The following is a 21,929-nucleotide window of genomic DNA, read 5'->3' as shown; positions in this document are numbered from 1 at the left end:
AGCAGATGAAAGCCCATAAAAGTCTGGAGGCATATAACTTTTTTGTCATTGGGTGGGTTCACAATCTCTGTACCTGATGGCTCTACCATTTATTATTGTTTGGTCTTCACCAGGGTCAGTGTTTGTTCTTATATTGTTTTATATCTTAAGATGCTAGCATTAGCAGCTACAACATACAACAAACATTCTAAAAAGTCCAGATACTTGATATCTGGACTTGATATCCCTTTTACTCAGTTAGAGCGATTGTAGCAGTCGTAAACGACACAAAACAAGGGCGTTTTTACAGGTGGCAAATCCTCCGCTACTTAACTTCCTGCCCTCCCTCTGTATTTTGTGCTCTGGCTGTACTGCGTTGTGACGTGAAAACTTTTTGAAGCATTTTATTACAAYCACAAATGCAACAACTTTCATTGGTTTTAAGACATTTGTAGGGCTGTATCTCTGTTTTAACAAAACCTTTGAATGACTACAGAAAAAATGAAAAGATCAGTTGCGTTGATCCCTCGTGTTCCAGGTGGTGCACAGGTTCCGACAGGGAGGCTTCAACACGCTGGTTTCGACATGTGTGGGTGAAGAGGGGCTGGATATCGGGGAGGTGGACCTCATCGTCTGTTTTGACGCACAGAAGAATCCCATCCGGCTTGTGCAGAGAATGGGACGAACTGGACGTAAGCGTKAAGGGCGCATCGTCGTCATCCTCGCTGAGGGACGAGAGGAGAGGGTGTGTATTTGTCAATGACCTGCAATGGTAATAAATACCTCTCAGAGTGTTATAAATGTCTAATAACTTTACCCTGTGTTTTCCACAGACCTATAATCAGAGCCAGAGCAACAAGCGCAGTATATACAAGTCCATTACTGGCAACAAAAGTGGGTTTCACATGTACCCAAATAGTCCCCGCATGCTGCCTGAGGGGGTGAATCCTAAACTTCACAAGATGTTTATTACCTGTGGCGAGTTTGACCCCAGAGAGGTCAGCAGGAGGTCTTTCAGGGGTCGGCGGTCCCACTCCGAAGGACGGGCGTCACTCATCCACCCTCAAAACCTGCGTAAGTCAAAGATTGWCTCTAGTTAGATTTCAGCTAAATTTGAAAGGGTTTTAACAAATCCTAGTTTTCTTTTTGTCAGTTCAACAAGGCAAATCAGCACCTGATGGCTTTCTGAGCAGCACAGAATATTCTCTGTGGGCGTCCACCATGAAGCTGGACGAGAGTGAAGCTCATCCAACTCTGAAGCCGTCCCGCTTCCTGTCCATACCCAGTGACTCAGAACTTCAGGTTTCTTACAATTTTTTATTCAAAGTTGTTCTTATGCCTGTTTGAAAATAAAGTTAACTTTCCAGCAGGACAAAAACTTGCTTTTTYTMTCCCAGGTTTGAGTATAATTGCTTRATTTCTTTATGGCAGGAAGTCTTTTCTAAAGACAAACCATCGTCCAGGGAGCTGTCTTTGTGGGAATGGAGACACTGGCAGCACAAAGCTCTTCCTTTCCATGCTGTTGACCATTCCCTCCGCTGCAACCACTTCATCAAAGTGATGGAGCTCATAGACMGCATGAGAGACGAAACTGAGGTGGGAACCAAGTTCACTTAGGATTAGTTTGTTTTGTTGCGCTAAGTCTCAAACAATTGGACAGCTTAACAACAAGTCAGATTAGGACTTTCTACAGCCATTAATTCAGAGTACACACTGATCTAGTGATGACGGGGCATGGCTTCATAAAATGCTTCCAAACATCTTTCACAAATCCTGCTTGGTTTCATAACAGACGGAAGGACATTAGTGTGGATTTACACAAAGGAAAACCAAACTTTATAAAAAGCATGAGAGGAGTCAGCTGATTTCCTTGGGAACATACAACTGTGGTTTGTTTTGAGTTGCTAAATTTGTCGTTTTGACGTGGAAGGCAAATTCCTTGCATGATAAGCAGGCTCCATCAAGGCATTAGTTCAAGTAGGGAAATTCCTTAAAAAAGCTGAATATTTGCATACCCATGGAACAGCATGGTACATGGTTTTAGCTGCTAGTTAACACCTGCTTCATTGTCCTGACAGTTGGTTACATTTAGCCAGTATCCCTTCCTTATTCTTCATATCACCGAGTATCCCGGTCTCACCATCTGGTCTTCATCAATGCTGCTTACAATAAAACCCCTGAAAARGACCAGATCTCTAAATCTAGGTCAAAGCTTATAGTAAAGTGGGCCCATATTGTCTGTTTTTTTTTGTCCCCCGCTGAGGGTTTTCATCATACTCAGGAAGGAGAAAATGATGCCACCTGTATAAACAAAACAGAAACAAAGCAGAGCAAGTCATCAGCTAATGATTGATGTCTCAGGTAACAAAACAACCAGCAAACAATACAGTTTGCATTCATATATCAGTTAGGGAACTATAAATTGGTCCACATTTAATTATTTAGTCTCAAAAGGAAAATATAAAATTAATGCACTAATATTTTAATTGTATCGTCCATCAGTATATCCATCATCTGCTGCTTCTTCCAAAGTTCGGTCACAGGGCAGCAGCTTGAGCAGGGAGGCCCAGACTAGCCACCTCTTCCAGCTCTTCTGGGAGGACCCCAAGGRGTTCCCCAGGCCAGCTGAGAGACATCATCTCTCCAACGTGTCCTGGGTCTTCCCCGGGTTCTCCTCCCATTCYGACATGCACTTAAAACCTCCCTAGTGAAGAAAACCCAAAGATACTTGAACTCCTCCATTTGAGGCAGGACCTCACTCCCAACCCAACCCAACCCACAAGTCTGAACTTTACATAGTCCAGATTAGCTTTGTYCAAGATGCACATGCTGATTTAAAACCTGCCTGATTATCCATGAATGATGATGCTTTCACAGCTGTTCACGTGATCCCTGTGCACGACTCAGATACAGTACTATTAAAATTCTGACTTTTGAACTAGACATAAATTAGTTGGAAATTTTTCAGACCACAAAACTSTTTTAAGGGAAACATMTCCTGCTTTTAAATCCTTCTTTTTCACATTTAAATTATTCAGTTGGGGTCTATATAAAGTGGAACTGCAATGCTTTGGTCTGAATTCCTCCTTGRTGTAACTCAACAAGCCCCTCTTTCACCCCTTTTCTGAGGCTGTCTCTTTAAATCCAAATGAGGCGCTTCACACCCAACTCCAGCTTCCAGACCGGTCCATTGCAYCTTGATAGAGGAGTTTACGACTATAGCGGTGCAGGAACTTTTTATTTACAAATGAATTAAAATATGTCAACAACAACCTTACATGTTGGAACCAAGTCTGACCCAGAACCAGAGGATGAAGAAGACCAAATTGTAYTTGGTAAATCCATACTTTATTTGGCAGACCCATTGCAAATACTGTGACGTAATAGTTTAGAAAATGTCCTTGAAAATAAAGAAAACTGGTTGAAAAATATGACCCAAACAGAATATTAAGATATCAGCACCGGCAAAGACCAAATTCTACTTTTCTGCAGTCCTAGAGACTTCAGATACACAACAAAATGCATTTAATGGCTAAAAAAGTGGATTTTACATGACGTTCTGATGCATCTCAGTAATCCAGGTAAAAAATCAAAAAGAAAAAAATTGTATAGGRCTTCTGGACGGGTTCTTCTCTAATGAAACGTATCAGTATCAGTCACATGGAGGCAGTGCTTAAAAGCCTGAATTTTGCCTGAAACTCTCAGACTGAAGAAGTCTCTTGGAGGAGAGACGAAACATTTCATTAGAGAAGAACCCGTCCAGAAGACCTATACAATTTTTTTCTTTTTGATTTGACATGACCTGTCCCCTTTAAACAGTCTATATAAATGTTTTGGCAATGTTTTGGTAAATTATTCAGTTTTTTGTCTTTTCTGCAGTTTTACGTTTTATTTATGTTTAACTAAGTTTTTTACTCAGTCTTTTAGGTCTTAAGATTTCTCTTATATCTGTCAGTATGACAGGTGTTGTGATTCAACCTGCTAATCGGAGAGATTCAGGTCCTTCAGATCCAGCAGTTGAAGTTTTCGAATTACACAACAACTGACCTTGTGTCGGCCCCCCTGTCCTAAAGTTTACGAAACATACCGCCGCCACCAAATTTAATTTATTTCTCAGTTTAACTAAAACAATGTCATAGTTTAGAAAACTTTGACTTAATTCGGTGATGCTTTCCATTGCGTCATAGAGTCTCCGGACTTTTTAGGAAATGCTTTATTTTTAGAAGAATTTTCCATGGGGGGAAAAACAAGCCCTTGTTATGATGAGAAATTTAATTTTAAAAAATTCCTGGAAGGGTCTGGTTTTCACACAACTGAATAACAGCGTGTATTTAGACTGAACAAGCAATGTTTGGGCAGAGGGAGAGTAAAAAAAAAAAGAACTGATGTGTGATGTTTTCAGCCTTTCCATCAAAAGACAGTTTTTAAAGTTAAACAGATATTTTTGCTGTTTTACCATTTTTTTTATTCTTTTTGTTAGTTTGAGGAGCAATTTCACATAAACCTCATAACATAAACTCTCATTTACAGAGCCGATGTACACAACTATTAAAAAGAGACGTTTGTTCATCTTTCAAGCATCAACGCCAAAGCAGGCTCACCCATATTGTTTTTCATTCTTTTTTAACTCCACAGTAAATGTTGTTAAAGTCTCCTGACCCCTTACTTCCTGTCACTCGAGAATGTTTTAGCCCATTTTCCACTGTTCCTCTTTTCTTTTTTCTTCTTTTTAAATCACACTGTCTCTTTATAACAAAAACATGAGGGCTTGCACGCAGGCCCCCCTCGCATGTGATTATGTAACGTTTCCATGAACCGTTACATAACACCAGGAAGCTGGAAATAGGTCAGCCCATGATGACCTACATGTGCAAGGAGGAAAAAGATTCAAAAAAAGATGAAAGGAATAAGGAAAAGGATGCGAAGAAAACTGACGAAGAGTTACTGATAATGCGTATTATTTAACAGTGCTGACTCACACACAACTAGTTCACGAGGAAGCGTGTTTGCACTTGCATGGATTATTAGATTAACATCAGATAGTTATTGCCCATGCTAAAAGGCAATAGATGGGTGACAATGGTTTTGCCCATGTCTCTGTGGGTGTTTGCTTGGCTGTCTGTTAGCAAAATATCACACAAACTACTAGACCAGGAATATTCACCTGGCAGTCCATGAGCCACTTCTAGCCCGCAAGTGACCAGTCTGGCCCACTGATCCTCTTAAATAGATGGCAGGGCTATACAACTCAATAACAARAACAAACAATAAATTTTAAATTTAATAAAATAATGAATTATAATTTCTTTTAAATTAGAGTAAATAGACTGTTTTATTTAATTGCTGGATGTTTTGCACCTGAGCCGATGGCTTTCAGTTACTGTGGCCCCTGAATAATTTAGTTGAATAGCCCTGACCTTGACAGATAAGAAAGAAACTCTCAAAATAATTATTGGATCTACATCTACAATCAGTTTGCTTTTGGAGTCAACAAAATTGAATCTGGCCACCACAGTAGGCTTGGGCAGTATGACGGTATTGTGGTATACATTGATCTATATTACTYGATTGGACATCACCTATAGCTGCTATAGCTAGCGACGCGCCGTCATAGGAGCCATTGCAATGCATTGATTCATGTCAACAAAACGGTAGTTTCACTGCGGGATGCATGTCAATCTGTCACAAAAATATTCATAACACCCTCATTTCTTATCCGATTTCTATAAAATACGGCTTAAATTAAAGCTGAGAAAATTGCCAATGTTGTGATATGTAAAAAATATGTATTTGCTCAAGAGATAAATCTATAAGCTGTCTGGGAACTTTTCATTATAGGTTTTTGCTAACGTATTTACAGTAGAAGCCCCTTTCTGTCACATAAAACTYAGAGTCATGTGTGTCATATATATGTATAATTCTAATTTTGCATTTGTTTCCTGGTTCTTCATTCGCGCTGAAGTGACTAAGGACAAATACCTCCACCTGCTCATAAAATAAATGRGGTCGGCCTCTCCACCGCTTAGCTTATGAAATGTATGGTGGAGGAAAAAAAAGGTCACAGAGTTTTTTACTCTGATATATAATCACAAACTACAGGATATACCACATACTGACTGGACAGAACAGCAGTACCAGTAATATCCACACAGTTCAGCCTAGTAGTATTAAAGGTAATTTTGCTGTTGTCCATTATACTGTATTTACCTCTCACAATGTTATCCCAACTTAATAACAATATTATTAAAAATATATAATAATTTGTTGAAACAGCAAATTTATCTTTTTGTTGGTTTACCCAACATAAGGTTGTCAAAATCAAGCTAGCATAGCTGACCTAAAATGTGACAACCTTGATCTTGTGATCTTGTTGTTGTAGTGTTGACAATTTATGGCAAAATATTGCATCCCTTTTTGGTATTCCTTGCATGACTGTCTGCTGCATCCCCTTTTTACCACCATTCATGGATGTTCCCGAGTCAAAACTCAATGCATAGCAATGGCATCTGTGCGGCGCACYATAAGTCACGTAATGTCCAATCCATTAATACATATAAATCAATGGTGGTATACCTTGGTACTGAAATATGGTGATGTATTTAAAAGTTATGATGGTATATTAACGCTCTCTGTTTCAATGTATGTCWAAAGTAGAGAATTCAAASTACGCACCAGGTTTTAAATTGTGTTGATAGGCAAAATAAAATCAGAGTTATTATAAATGGTATACACCACTTTTTTTCTGAACATGACCGTCCTATTTGATGTGCATTGAAGCAGAAGGCATTAGGAAACATGGTAGTCTCATGGATAAACAGCTCAATCCACCATTAGTCTCATCCTTCTCAGGAGTTGCAAAAATACAGCCCCCGACCCGACCTCCTTCCTAAGCAAGGCCCAAAGTTATTTGACAAGTGCCAGAAAATCTACATGAAGAAAAAAGATACGAACGTTAAATAAGATTTGGGGGTGATGGAGAGACCGCGAGAGTGGGAGAAAGTAACTCAACACACCACAGACCATACACCTGCCACACCCCACCCCAGTAATACCCTACACCACAGCTAATTGACTTTAGCAAACAATGAAATGGGTACAACTCCGTTTTATTGATAAGATTTGATGTGGGTAGTAACTGAGAGTCATCCATGACAAATGCACAGAGATTGGGATCTTACATTATTGCGTGAGATCATGCAATTGATCAACAAAACAGCCCTTACTGTTGTTTTTCAACACAAAGTCTAAAACTGTTGCACGACCGATGATCAGCTTTTAATTTCTAATGACTGTTTTCTTGAAAACTTGCTTAGTAATGTAATAGTAGCTTTGCATTCATTCAGATTGCAGATTAAGTTAGTTTGAGGTGTTGGTCTGCTTCCATGATAAGAAACAAAGTCAAAACAGACTGATTAATCTAGATGAGGCATGCTTTAGGCCCGCTCAGGGGCATCAAAATTCATGTGATTATTGTGATGCAGTGAGATAATCAGCAGAGAGGGGTTTCCACTTTGTGGAGATGGTCTAAAACCATGTGAACCTCTCAGTCTTTCCAACTGTCTGTTTTCGCCAGGGTTATTTTGGTCTGTGACATCTCTAGGTCCAGCAGTCATAATCTGATCATTCATTAATTGTGCAAGGGTTCTGATTAATCCATTGTGAAATAATTTCAAAGGAATCTAAAAATAGCATCTACAAAATGTAATTTTCGTACAAGAAAAAAGTTAATAAATAAACAATCTTAACAAATTGGAAAATATTTCTAAATGTCAGTTTTACGATGTAGTATAACATTGATGAGCCTTAAATGTTTGTTTTCTTAAGACATTCTAAAAAGTTTGCAAGGGTTTTTAGATTCAATTGTGGTATYTAATCATAAAAAACTATAAATATATAAAGTTAACTAGGGTCATCAAGGACAGCTTTAAAGGTTGTAAAATTGCTTTGAGAACAGTTTGTTGTTTCCACAAGTGATGTTTTTCTTTTTCCATTCAGTGGGAAGTATTTGACCTTCAGTGAAAATTGCAAAATACCTAAATGTTAATCTGAGATTGTGACGGCAGCAAGCAGCTCAGTATTTGCCTGAAAGCATTTTTTCTTTTCTAGTCCAAAGCCTAAAAGAGGCAGTGTAACTTGGGCAAAAAATAGAAATAACTAGCAGTGCTCTCAGACTCTGCCAAGACTAAAGCTTATGCCCAACTCGCAATAGTTTGCAAAGCAGCTTGGATCCACATTAACTGAAATGTTTTCCCCCTGACACTAAGCTCTACTTCTCCCGGTACAAACGGCACATTTTACTCTGATTATTTCCATCTTTGATTGTACATTAACATTCTCTTTTGTAAGCCAGACGATTGAAACATCACATTAATATCAGATAATTAGGAGTGTTCTATTCAAATCTTGCAAGTCAAATTCACTTTTTCATCAGAGAAGCAGTAAATTAGTTGCTGGTGTGTGCAAAATTATATAAAAAAAACAAACTTGGTGTCCAATCCAGGCTGGAAAGTTGAGCACATTCCTCTAATTTTTTTTGCTTAATAGATTYGAAACGGTGCTCAGGTTTAAACCATTTAATGCCTTGTGAGTGATTAAAACTTGAGTTTTATTTTGGAGTAATTGGTATAATGTGTTTCAGCTTTTTCAGGAACGTTTTTTTCTAAAGCGTTTTTAGCTGAGTGCTCAATGAAACAAAGACATGAGTAACTTTTTCCAGGTCAATGGCACACAGAAAATGAGGATTTTAGAGATACTTATTTAAAAAATGACTTTTCTTTCTGGTTTCATTGAGCCTCTCCCTCCTCCTGGTCACAGGTTCAGTGGAACCCRGTCGGTCCTGGCAGGAAGCCACTTTAGGTGAATCACTTCCAGGTCAAAGTTTTGCACAGATGACAGGTGTTAGATGATCGCAGTGTTCATTTCTAAAATCTAACGAGGAAGACATGATGTAAGGGGAGCAAGTGCATTGCTCTTTTCAAGAAAATTGGTACCTTTTTATGTTAAACCACCCATGTGAGGTACTCTGATGTGATCTCCCTTCATATGACCCTTCCTGATTCGTTTACAGAACCAACATGAAGCTGTATTATCGGGTTCCCCAACTTTGTGTGTGTTTGTCTTCAGGGGGAATGTCGTTATGAACAGGAGCTTCTTCCTTACCTTCATAAAGAAGACACTGAGAAAAACGAACGGAAGAAACAGAAGGCCACAAAGCTCTGCACAAAAACCCCGACCAGAAAACCCAAACCAGCGCACACTTCCTGGTCTGAACTAGAATGTATTGACGAGGAAATGGAAAGAGACGATGCAAGTGTAGCTGGGGTAGTTTCCTCACTCTCTGTACCAAAACACAGACATGCTATTGAAATGGACTCAGAGGTCGCGTGTGATGAGGCCACAGATTACTTAGAACGTGAAGGAGATTGTTCAGATAGTGAGAAGAATGACTATGCCATCACTAACAAAACAGATTATACATTTACTGATCATGTCGATCTGAACAGTACACCACAAGAGAATAACGGGGAAGAAGATTTCGAGCTTCAGGCGATGTTCTACCTTCCTAAATGGAATTCAGGACCAGCGTTCCACTCTGTCAAACCAAGAAAAGATACGAGTCTGGCGGTCATCCTGGCCAACGTGGCTGAACTTCTGTCTCGGTCTCCACCTTCACTGGTTGACATTTTAGCAGAGGACAAAGTGGTGTCATTTCTTCCACCTCCTCCTCAGCCAACTCAGCAGCCATTCCTCGTCAGTTTTAGCCTAGYCGTGGATGACGACGAGGAAAATGAGGTTGATGCCGACGACGTGCCCGTTGTGCCAGATTTAGACGAACCTTCTGGGAGTGAAATGGGCAGGACAGATGAGCCCCTTGTCAGAGCCGACAGTCCCACCTGGGATGAGCTTTTCGAGGCCGAAGAAGTTGCCTACGACGCCAACAGGGAAGCAGAATTCAAAAGGCAAAATGACTCTGAGGAGGAGCGTGTAACGGACAGTAAAAACAATGGTACGGTCAAAGAGAGGGATGAGTTGACGTCAAACATAACGGATGATTGTGCGACGAATGAGGGAGCCATTACTGAACACCTCCAGATGGATGAGAGCATGGATCTGTTTGAGGARGACGAAGCCTTCCTGCAGATGACCATTCCAGACGTTCCCACTCCTGAAGACACAACCAAGATATCCCTCGATGCAGGAAATGATGAGAAGACAAAAAATACCACTTCACCTGTATATTCATCACCAAAACCATCCCAGTTATCTGGGATGGTTTTAAATCCAATGCAAAAGACTGAGTTGGGAGGCACAGAATGCAGAACACAAACAGAGCTTAAAACAAAACTTCACACACAAATTAAACCTGTTCTAGATAATCTAGAGGAAAGTGCTCCTCGTTTAAAATTTCCCTCAGTTCAAGAAGAACCAGAGCCAAAGGACAGCTCCCATCATGTCTTCCCTGTTAATTTTGATCTTGGCTATTCACTGGAAGACTCTGCAGACGAAATGGAGGATGATGTTTTACCTTCCTCTTCATCGCCTACAAAGCCAGATCACTCTGTCGTGTTTGTGCCACCTACTTCGAAATCCTCGACTCCTATTAACAGCTTCTCCAGACACTTCAGTCAGTTCAAGGTTTCCTCCTCGCACATGCCAACAAAACGCGGGATGTTTAAACGTGAGGGACTCCCGTCTCCAATCACATCACCAGGAGCCAGGAGGACTCCTGGTTTTCCTGGACCGACGTCTTTTGGCTTAAAGCAAACCGAAGGCAGCGCCTCTACGAGCGCTGTAGAAAAGACCTCTGGACAGGAGTCTGTTCACGCGATCAGCTTTCCTCCTCATCCAGGTTGGTTCAGAAACTGTTCTTGGAGTAAAACACATCATTTGATTTGAGTTTCTTGTCGAGCTGCTTGCGTGTTTGTCGTTTGATTCTCAGAGCGTTACAGTGACAGTGAAGAAGAAATCGTGTTTCGCAAAAAGAGACATCAGAACCAGGTCAACCCGTTGTCATCCCCAGAAGTGGTGAGCATTTATTTGAAAGTTTRCCTCAGTGGAGAATGTATTATATTAAGTGTTGCAGTTTGGCCAGAGAGACATTTAGTGGAAAAATAAAGTCATGTCTGTCTGTTCACTTCAGAGAGAGACCTGAAATGTAGTTAGGCCRATTACATTCACACTGTGTTTATGAAGTCCTGCAAGATGAGATCAGTTTTCCTCGGTCATTTCTATGGTACCTGCAGTTGTCCTGGTCACCGCTCAGTGAGAAAGCCCTGTTATCTGATGAGATTTTTTTTATTTATTTTTTTTACTTTAGAAAACCTTATGTTGATGCAAACTTAAGCTAAGCTATGTTTTGTTTGTTRCAGTCCAAGATGGCGAGTGATGTGGACTCCCCGGTGGTGGTGAAAAAGAAGCGTTTCTCTGCATGCAACACTGTAAGTATTCTCACAGTTTTTTAATTATTTTTTGAGGATATTAACACATTGAACAAATTTGCTCTCTGTCCACCAGCTGGATGAGACGCAGAACGAAGCTGTTTCTGATGATGACTTCCAGGATGACTCCATGTTCACCTGCAGAACCTCAGCTCCAGGAGTTAAAAGGACAGAAATCCAACAAGTCAAGGACAAGGTCTGTTCAGCATCGAGTACAATTTCTGTGTTTTAGTGTTTTTTTTAAACCCTTTTTTTCTGATGTCTCTACAATTTGTACAAATTAAGCCTTTACTCAAATGTGACTCCTCTGCCAAGCTTTAAAAATGCAGAGTCATCATCTGTCAGCTGCACGGAGACCTTCAGGTTTTTTATTTTTTGTTGTTGTTTCTGCGTCAGAACACCAAGCGTCACAAGGCGCGTCAGTTTCTGGATGTAGAGGCGGAGCTGTCAYACAACGAGGAGGGAGCTGATGTTTCATCTGATGAAGAAGACGGCGAAGACCTGGATCGCTCTCTCGAGGGCTTTGTGGTCAACAACACTCACCTCACCCAGGAACTGAACGGTTAGCTCGCTCAGCGCTCGTTAACCTTTTCACACCTGTCGCTCCTCTGCGTGGCTCAGACGTCAGGGCTCAGGCTGGGACATTCACTCGTTGCTTTTCTGTCTGTTCTSCTTCCCGACAGACTCAGAGATGCACGGGGTTTACTTGAAGTCAGTGAGAAGCCCTGCAGTTCAGGGGAAATTCAAAATGTCCTACAGAAACCATCACAATGTGGACATTTATTCTCAGGTGCGTGCCGAAAGACAAAGGCAGGGTGATGATGTCTTTGTGTTTGTTTGTCTGTATATTTTTTTTATTTCTCAAAAACCACCGGAAGGATTTCAGTTTTTGGTAACACTTGTAATAACTACACTTTATTTAGCCTTACTTAACCATTAATAAAGGGTTAGTTAACATTGAAAACATCATTAGTTAAGGATGATTCATACATAATAAGCTATAAATTAACATGTTAATAATGCTTTACCCYTAAAGGCAAATTACTTCCAAAACCAGCATACTCATTGTTTATTCATACTTAATAACTCATTAATTAACTATTCTATTTACTGTGTMTATATGTATGTAAATGCTTATTATTGTATGTAATTGTAACTTTATTTGATCAATTCATGAAATGTCCCATGAACCTTCTCTAAGTGCACGGGCTAAAAAAATAAAAACATTAGCCACCTCCCTGGCTGCTTGCTTAATCATAAAACATATTTGTTTTTCATGTTTCAGCCCTCAGATAGATTTTTATTTTTTCTGTCTCGGGGGGAAATAGTTTGGGCACCTCTGCTTTAACCATTAATACATGTCTAATACATGATGTATATTTATTTGACTATTTACATACAAATACACAACAGTTATTTCATGAGTTATTAAGCATTAATAAACAATGAGTATGTTGGTTTTGCAAGTAATTAGCCTTTATGGGTAAAGCGTTAATAAATGTGTTAATTTATAGCTTATTAAGTATGAATCATCCTCATTTAKTTTTCTAGATTAACTAACCATTTATTAAAGCTAAGTATAGTGTAGTAGTTATTATATTAAGTGTTACCCAATTGTTTGTGTCCAGGTGCCTGAGATGGACGAGACYTATGCGGAGGACAGCTTTGTGGTTGGCAGCGATGAAGAGGAGCCGGACAGCAATGAGGAAGAGGCCGAGGAGGTTGAGCTCATGCCCGAGGTCTCGAATGTGGACGGGAGGAGGCAGTACGCGACCAGACGGCGCATCTTTCTGCACAAAGCCAGAGCTGCAGCCGACAGCAGAGCTGACTGTCCAGCTCAGCAGAGAGCCGCAGCAAAAACCAAACGCTCCCGGGTCATACGGATGAACGATTCTAGCGAGGACGAGGTTGACAAGGGGAGTAAAAACACAAATATCAATGCAGGAGGAAGCGCCGCCTCTTTGCAGCCAAACAAAGGGCAGCAAGAGAAAACGGCTCCTTCGTCTGCCACCTTAGCTTCCAAAGACTTGTCGTTGAATAAAGCACAAAGCTCGCTGAGTGCAGAGCAGGCTAATGAGAGGTGAAAACACATCCTATTCTAGTTTCACAGTTATTTATTGAACAACTGCCTGAGCGTTTTGTATTTTTTTTCCTCTGCAGGTGTCAACAGAAGTTAGAGAACCAACATCTTCTCTCTGATGAGCTCGACTTTGTAGAGTCAAAGTTTTCCTCAAAGAAAGTACGTTCAAACAAGATGGCCGCTATCGTCAGCTGACCTTTAAAAACACAAAAATGGCTACAACTCAGCCAGTTTTATAGATATTGAGGTAAAATTCGATGTGGTAGTAGCTGTGAGTCTGTAAACCCCAATGGGTCAGCCAAGTTCTTACAATATTGCTTGAGATCACAAAGTTTGACCAAAACAGCTACAACTCTGTCCCCTCCCAGCACAAGATAAACTTGCTATATTGAATGTGTATAATGCAGGAAATTTAACCCCCCAAAAATGTAATTTAATCTAGTTTAGTTTATTTCAAACATGTATACAAAACAAAACAAAAAATGATTAAAAAGTGATAACAAAATTAACATATTTGAAAAGGAATGGGAAGAAGTAAAAAAACTTATTTAATCCCACCCTTCTCTGAAGCTTATTAACAAAAAAATAGTAAATTCTTCTTTTTCCTTATTCTAAGTTACAATTTCATAAAGACTAAAACAACAATCTTTACCTAGAATTGTATATAATACCAAAATATATTCATAAACGTAAATGTACATCTACATGCAGTGTATATGCAATACACACATAAATGTTTACATACACAATGTACACACATATATACACAGCCCCAAACATCTCCATATATTGCAAAAAAAAAAAAAACCCAAAAAATTAAAAAATAAGATATAATAATAATCAGACACACTCAGCATCCCTATATCTTTTGTAAATCGTTCATAAAGTAGTGGGGTCGTATTATTCAACATACACAGGAGTACATTTTACTGGATTTTTTCTAATGTACAACCACAGAAGCATATAAGCAACTCAGAGAAGGAAAAAAAATGTTTTTTTCCTTGTCAACCTTGGTAAAGGCCATTTTAGACAACTTATGCCAACTTGTGAAAAATTTAAAACCATCTACGTTGAAGATGGAATTAAAATTAACCAGAGACCTCTTTTGTGCAAATTGAACAAACAAATTGATCAAATATATAACTTTTGTAGTAATTTAGACATATAAAAAATTGTGTCAAATGTAAATATATATTTTAATATTTACTTTATTTAGGCTGTAATCACAAAACAATTCCTTAAAAAAACACAAATGACACGCGGAGCCTGAAGCTTGAGCTCCTCGGCAGCCTTTGCTCCACAGCAACAAAATAATACTTCCCTACTGAATTTTGTGATAGCATTATACATTATTATACTTTTTTTAATGCTTTTTAATAATAAAGGAGGTTGCTTTATACTCGATCGCATTACACATGAATAAATACGGTAATCTAAAACTCTGGCATGAAAGGCAGCAGGCTATATGCACTCCTTCAAAGGTTACCAGGTTTTAATGAAATTAATGTTTTGCTTTATTGTTTATAGGAACGCCCACCTTCTTCACACACCTCAGTGAAAGAGTCTCCCTCTCTGCCTGGGTCCGCCTGCATCCTGGTGGACAGCCGCTGCATCAGTAGCGGCGTGGAGCTGATGTCCAGCCTGCGTCAGCGACACGCTGCGACCGTCCACGTCTGCTCCCTGGACAGCAGCTACTTCATCGTGAGCAACCGCACGGCCGTGGAGCGGCACAGCCAGTCGGACCTAGCCGCGACGCAGAACCGGAAGCGGCTGGTCGAGAGGATAGGCGGCCTGCTCGGGCTGTTTGAGCGCGTTTGTTTGATAGTGGAGAAAGATCGAACCAAAACGGGTGCCTTTTTAAAGTTATACAGTGCATTTTGATCGTTGATTAAAGGACGGTCAGCGAGGTGTGCAAAATCGCTGAAAGTTTGCATAATATTTATTTGCACGTTATTCGCCTCTGTTTCAGGTGAGACTTCCCGTCCATTTCAACGCACTCGTTACTACGACAGCACTTTAGCAGCACTGGTGCACGCAGGGGTCCGCCTGCTGTGGAGCGATGGCCCCGAGGAGAGCGCCGGCTTGCTGGTGGACCTGGCGAGTCTGGAGCACCGTAAAGGCCGGGGCATCTCTGTGCCACTCGAGGTCAAAGGGCAGCAGAGGCAGCAGGCCCTTCAGCTGTACCTGAGCCTGCCTTCGGTCAACTACGTCCACGCTCTCAGCCTGAGCCACAGCTTCACTTCCATTGCTCAGCTGATAAACAGGTAAAGGAAGTTCAAGCTGTATCGTATTGTAACCTGACAGGAGCTGCCCCCCTTCTCGTTTTAATGTCACGTTTTGCCCCCGCAGCTCGATTGAGGCCATACAGACAGCAGGCTGCATGAGTCGACCCAGAGCAGAGGAGATCTATCGCTTCCTGCGCTACTCCTGTGACTCGGTCCTTCTAAATGCATCGAAAACAGGAAAAAACAGCTAGCACTTTTAGAAAGAAACTGAAATACATCTCTGCATCAGTTTGCTTCTCTGTCAGCTTATATTTTCTGTTCTCTGGCTTACTGGGAATAATGACATTTGTATTACGCAACTGTATTTATTGTCTGTTATTGCATCTCAGTGAGATAAGACTTATTTTTGTACAGTAAACTCAAGGAGTACAACTCAACTCCTCCATATTGGATAATCAGAAGTTTGTTTTATTCTGCATATTTTTTAAGTCAAGTTTTCCATCATTTTGACACTATCTTGTCCACAGTATTAACACTAAGATCATAGAAACTCAGCTGATACTTGAATATTTAATTTGTGAAATAATGTGTGCCATTTTTTTTTCAATTTTTTTTTTTAAACAGGACTCAGTTAAGCTTCTGAATTAAATTATTTTTACACATCATGGTCGGTGCTGGACTCTTGTCTGATCACAAACTGCAATATCTATAACCACTAGAGGTCAGAATTGTCTCTTTAACAGATTATATMTTCAAGTCACCTTTTAATCATGAAAATACTCAAGTTTGTCACTTTTGGTGCAGTGAAAGGTATGTAACCTCATACGAATTCATGTTTTTACATTTTAAAAGCCCAATGCATCTCAGTAATCCAGGAAGAAAAATCTAAAACATAGTTGAGTAGGTCCTCTGGATAAGTTCCAGTTAAAGTTAAATAAAGCCCAACATTTAAAAACAAGCCCAAACGATGTAATCAAAACCAAAGCATTTTATTTGAGTGATCTTAACATGTAGATGTACTACTTTGGTGCAAGATTTTATACAGTTGAGCACAGAAACAACAGTGTTTAAAAGCAGCACAATTCAAAATATGTCAAATGACACATCCACCTATAGAGACAAACAAATTAGAAAAATCTGGGGGAGAAATATTGAAAATATAGTTAATTTAAAAACTATAAAGAACAAAAAAAATGTTTGATTCACATTATGTACATTTATAACATTTGTGCAACTCCAGTGTCAGATCTGCACATCTTCACCTGGAGGAGTTACCATAAAGTGCAGAGCAAGTTTCAGCTTCTGCCTTCTTGCATCATTACTAATGTGTCAAATGTAAATATATATTTTAATATTTACTTTATTTAGGCTGTAATCACAAAAATCCTTTAAAAAAAACAAGCTTTAAAGTACTGTAGAACCTCCAGCTGTGGCAGGACACTAGTAACTACTTCCTCTGCCTCTAGGTGGCGCAGATTAGTTCACATTATTGGTCTGATGCTGCCCACTTGTGGAGCTCCACAAACATTGTGCCCAAATAAGGTGACAGGAAGCAGGTTTAAAATACATATGTGGGATTTTTAAAATCCCAATTTTGACAAGCCAACTCATTAGTTCAACATTTAAATAAAATGTTGCCTGAGAAGGAAATACAATATATAAAACCTGATTGACCACTATCATAGTTTCAACCATACTTGTGGTTAACATACTATTAAGGTGCTTTTTATAGACACTGTATGATGCCAACAGCAGTACTCTGCCTAACATGCAACTTTATAATACATTAAACTACATTTTCTTTATCTAAATTATACACTTACATRACAGAGCCTGTTAGTTTTAATGTGAAGTGAAAACATAACCTTGTGACATTAAAACGTTAAACAGCAGCTACAGTTTTACTTTGAATCCCTACAARTATTATTTTTTAAATATATAAAGTACAACATTCATTTCAGAAATTTGWTACTGCCTCTTTATGTGTAACCATTACTTCAATGTGCTGAGAAGCGTTCAAATGGAGGTGAACAGCTTTGGTCAACAACAAAAAGCATAAATGTACATTTATAAATGACTCCAATCAAAGGGGAGCAGGATAGATGAAGGGATATGGTCAAATTTGTATATTTTTTTTGGTAACCAAGAACATTTTAAATACTGGCCACTAGTTTATCACAAATGACTCCATTACAACCTGAAGCTACAGTAGTACMTCTTTGACTGTGCATTTTAGGGACGTGTAACATTCAAGTTTGCTAATATACCAAAAGTCACCATATGTACAAAAAGTATCGGGTTCAAAAGAAAACATATATATATACAAAGCAGCTTTTGGCTTAAAATATATATTTTCTTTTCTACAGCACAAGTGGCTGAAGCTCCATCTYAACAGAACAGTCAGCAGTTCGTCATTATAAACAGCAGTCAACAGATCACAGACCTGGATTTAACAATGATCTACTGACGACTGCTGCACAGTGTCTTACATGCTAGTTGGTTGTGTCTGTTGCTGCAGAGGCTGCAGCTGAACACACTGAGGCTCAGAGTTCTGGATGCTACATTCCTCTCCCTGTCGCATGTACATTAAAAACAAAGTCACCGTGGCAAACGTGGTGGCGTTCACCGGAAACGCACGGAGCAACGTGGACGTGAGTCCACGAGTGAAAACTCTCCACCCTTCRTTCTGCAAACTCTGTCGGACACAGTCCATTATGCTGCTGTATTTATTAACGCCCCCTAAACCGTCTGCCTGCAGACGCGACTTGATCACATCCACYGGGTAGGTGGAGAGCCAGGACGCGATGCCTGACATCCCACCGGCAAACAGCAGCTTTGGGATCATGTAGGGGTCTTCAGGCTCACAGCCCAACGAGCGCGTCAGCACATCGTACGCGAGGAAGTACACGCCAAAGCCCGGCGTCTCGCGCAGCAGGGTGGTCACCATGCCACGGTTGATCCCTCTGAATCCCTCCTTGTTATAGATCCTCACCAGGCAGTCCAGGGAGTTCTTGTACATCTTCTTCTTAGACTTCTTCTCTCCAGTCCCTTGCATCTGCATGCGCGTCTTGGCTAGCTCCATCGGGCAACAGATGACGCACTGGATGGCTCCGGCTGCGGCTCCAGCCAGGAACTGGTTGAGCGGTGTGTCGCGGCCAAGGTGTCGCATGGCGTTGCCTTGGACACCAAAAACAATGGCGTTGATGAACGTCAGCCCCATCATGGGAGAGCCGATACCCTTATACAAACCCAGCATCTGCAAACAAAAAGACAGAAACAGGATTAACTGAGGTGTCACAGAACACTAAGTTAAATTTTGAAAACAGAGATTCAGAAGAACGGATTGAAAAAAGGTGAGGAGTTCCAGAGAGTTGGGGCAGCAAAAATGAAAATTTGCAAAATTATTTGAAAACAYTTTGAAAAATTGCAGGTGGGGTTCCACAAACCATTATTAGATACGTTCGAATAATTAGATAGAAAAAATCTGCAAATGACTGAAGAAGTGAATTCTCTGGAGTTCAATGTATGCCAAAAAATAAAAACCTATCAACATCCTGTGATGGTGTTAAACTACATTGTGGGAGAATCTGCTTGTTTCATGGCTTAAAGGCACAGTGTGTAGGATTTTGTCAATTCTTTTAGCTGAAATTGAGATAATCACTAATGACAATAATAAAAAAAACATGTCTAATCATTGCAGACAAAGACCTTGTTTAATTATTTTTACCTTCTAAAAAGCTGTTTATATCTCCATGGTCGCGGGTCGCCCTACAGGCAGCCGCCATCTTGCACCACCTTTTAACCTCAAAAGTACAATTTTTAAATTAAATGTTGCTGAAACAGCAAGTTTCTCAGTGGATCTGCTCTTGAATGTGCAGCCTAGGTGGAGTAGTCGAACACAGATAAAATGATCCTTCAACACAGGAGCATCTTCACAAGACAAGCTGATAAAATAAAAAAAATAATAAATCTGTTTTGTTCGATACAAGTGTGTATTGAACCTAAAGCACTGTATTGTACGGTTTGATACGGGTGCATGTATTGTTGCACCCCTAATGTATATAGATGCCAAATTAAAACTGATTGGTGCAGATCAGGCTTTTTAAAGATGGGTGATCGGCCAGAAAACTGTAATACATTTTGCAACAAATGACTGTCAAGTTCCAGCACAAAACATCTTTCACATGAATCCCAAGGAAATCAACACTTATTTTGTGGTCTAAATTTTTTTTGCTGACATACCAACTGTACAGAAAGCGTCAAAACTGAGTTCAGCCATGTGCTACTGCCACATAATCAGGCATACTCCACAAATAGCTCAATGTTCAAAGCTTTATTTAGGCACACAGGAGTAACTTCTCCCTGACCCTGGCTGAGAAGGAACACACACCCTTCGCCTGCTACCCACCCACCCACCCCAAGATGGGTATATGCTGGTGGATGCATGTATTCTCAGATGGGAAAGTAACTGAACCCTGCAATGGTCTGCGTGCAGTAAGAATATCTGCTACTTTGCAGAATTAACAGAAAAGTTAAACAGCTTACCGATTCCTGGCGTATGATTGACTGAAAGCAGTGAAACGTCCCACGGTACAGAGGTTTGTCCACATTTTGAACCTGAAGCCTCACCTGTGGAGGATGGTACTCATGTCAAATTCACATAAAGGAATGTTGAGGCCTAAAGTGGCCACAGTACATACAAAGCAAATACTTTAATACATGTTTACAGTGAAATAAGCAAGCCTTTTTTTAAATAATTTCTTTTGGGGTAAAAAAATGCTTATGGGGTGCAACATGTGGGAGAAAAGAAAACAATATATTAACCGAGCATCAACTTGTGTAAAGCAAAATGTCTTCTTCACTTTATACTTCTATAACTCAAGACAGGACATTTGGGTGAGAGAAAGAAAGACCTTGACCATACTTACTAGGTCACATATCCGTGGAGAGGTTGTTTATTTCTCTCTCTCATCTACAACACAGTGACACTGTAGCTGTTAAAGACAGCCGCCCCCAGCCCCGAGCAGACACCGGCTCAGGGAGAAATGACATTAAAAGCAAGGTATAAAAGTACTACAAACCATTCACCATCTGTGTGTGCCTCTAAAGCAGATGCAATAAATTCACACAATTATCAAGAACTAAAGTTTTCACCTTGCCATCTGTCTAACACCATGACTTTGATTTTTAGAATAAACTTTCTGCAGAATTTTTGTGTTTTTACAGGTTACAGGCTTAAAAAAACAATATTCATATGCATGTACAGAAATGTTTTAATGTTTAAACCACACAAACCCATAATTTAGTGCAGAAACTTGGTTGTGTTTTTACTTTAACACTAAAAAAATGACAGAATAAAGCCTAAGACATTTTATAACTTTGTGGATAAAGATAACTGATGAGTGCATTGGAATAGGGAGTGTTACTGAGCTGACTTAAGGAAATGTCTCCATTTAATCCAATGACAAATGATCACTTCAAGAAAAAATGCGAGATAATGGGTGCACCTTATCGTCATCATCAAAATATCTGAAAAGTTGAAGCATATGCATAACTTCAGTCTGCAAACAATAAAAYAATGTAGAGACCGTTTAAAATTATTTATCTACAAAAAACAGCAAATTAAGTTAGTCAAACATCACATACTATCCTAAAGATAGTCCAAAATGGCTCAAGCGAAGCCCTTTTATTCTCTGTGAAATTGTGTACAATCAGATTACCTTGATTCAAATTCGGACTGCCTATGACGTAGTCTGACTTTCTARTTTTCAACACCAAATGAGTGAGGCAAGAGTGTACGAGCGACGGGAAGAAGCAGACACCCACCTTTACAGTGTCAAATGGATGTCCAACCAAAACACCAGCAGCACCTACGAAAGACACACACACAGAATTTAAATGATCTTACACTTATAGAATCACTTTAACTACAGGCCTAGCATTCTTTAAAATGATGTATTTTTATGCCAGAGTGTTAAAGGGACCCATGATTACTTGTAACTTTAAACTTTATTTAATAAACATATTTTGACTGTAAAATAAAAACCGTAAAAATACTGTAGGTTGTTCAGTTTTTATCATTTTTAAGCTAAAAGTATAAAAATATATTACACGGACGGGGCCATTTTTTTTTTTACACGCAAAGCATTCTGTGTAAATGATGACGTGGATAGGTCCTCAATGCGAGGCTGCTAGCGAGCTATATCC

At 39.7% G+C, this 21,929-nt stretch overlaps 2 protein-coding genes across 6 annotated transcripts in view; one reads left to right on the top strand and one right to left on the bottom strand.

Annotated features, from left to right (window-relative positions):
* The window catches only part of fancm (FA complementation group M), a 36,340-nt gene extending 19,997 nt beyond the window's left edge, over positions 1 to 16,343 (top strand). The window contains exons 10-24 of the mRNA XM_014015210.1: positions 518 to 724; positions 813 to 1,053; positions 1,133 to 1,281; positions 1,411 to 1,575; positions 9,103 to 10,828; positions 10,919 to 11,004; positions 11,349 to 11,417; positions 11,494 to 11,613; positions 11,814 to 11,979; positions 12,101 to 12,207; positions 13,046 to 13,497; positions 13,578 to 13,656; positions 15,025 to 15,346; positions 15,467 to 15,761; positions 15,847 to 16,343. Of these exons, the coding sequence (XP_013870664.1) occupies positions 518 to 724; positions 813 to 1,053; positions 1,133 to 1,281; positions 1,411 to 1,575; positions 9,103 to 10,828; positions 10,919 to 11,004; positions 11,349 to 11,417; positions 11,494 to 11,613; positions 11,814 to 11,979; positions 12,101 to 12,207; positions 13,046 to 13,497; positions 13,578 to 13,656; positions 15,025 to 15,346; positions 15,467 to 15,761; positions 15,847 to 15,973 (4,311 nt within the window). The 3' untranslated portion in view covers positions 15,974 to 16,343. The remainder of the gene's footprint in view (positions 1 to 517; positions 725 to 812; positions 1,054 to 1,132; positions 1,282 to 1,410; positions 1,576 to 9,102; positions 10,829 to 10,918; positions 11,005 to 11,348; positions 11,418 to 11,493; positions 11,614 to 11,813; positions 11,980 to 12,100; positions 12,208 to 13,045; positions 13,498 to 13,577; positions 13,657 to 15,024; positions 15,347 to 15,466; positions 15,762 to 15,846) is intronic.
* Positions 16,344 to 16,692: 349 nt separating this feature from the next.
* The window catches only part of slc25a29l (solute carrier family 25 member 29-like), a 7,666-nt gene continuing 2,429 nt past the window's right edge, over positions 16,693 to 21,929 (bottom strand). The window contains exons 2-5 of one of the 5 annotated variants that reach the window (XM_014015197.1): positions 21,549 to 21,592; positions 20,651 to 20,694; positions 20,268 to 20,351; positions 16,693 to 18,978 (exon numbers count right to left, since the gene is read on the bottom strand). In XM_014015197.1, the coding sequence (XP_013870651.1) occupies positions 18,208 to 18,978 (771 nt within the window). In that variant the 5' untranslated portion in view covers positions 20,268 to 20,351; positions 20,651 to 20,694; positions 21,549 to 21,592 and the 3' untranslated portion in view covers positions 16,693 to 18,207. Of the gene's footprint in view, positions 18,979 to 20,267; positions 21,593 to 21,929 lie in introns of all 5 variants that reach the window. The other 4 variants (XM_014015190.1, XM_014015170.1, XM_014015184.1 and 1 more) reach the window with 4 other exon arrangements.

The sequence above is a fragment of the Austrofundulus limnaeus genome, unplaced genomic scaffold (genome assembly GCF_001266775.1).
Source record: "Austrofundulus limnaeus strain Quisiro unplaced genomic scaffold, Austrofundulus_limnaeus-1.0 Scaffold2, whole genome shotgun sequence".
Classification (NCBI taxonomy): domain Eukaryota; kingdom Metazoa; phylum Chordata; class Actinopteri; order Cyprinodontiformes; family Rivulidae; genus Austrofundulus; species Austrofundulus limnaeus.
This window is presented reverse-complemented; position numbering and strand designations above follow the sequence as displayed.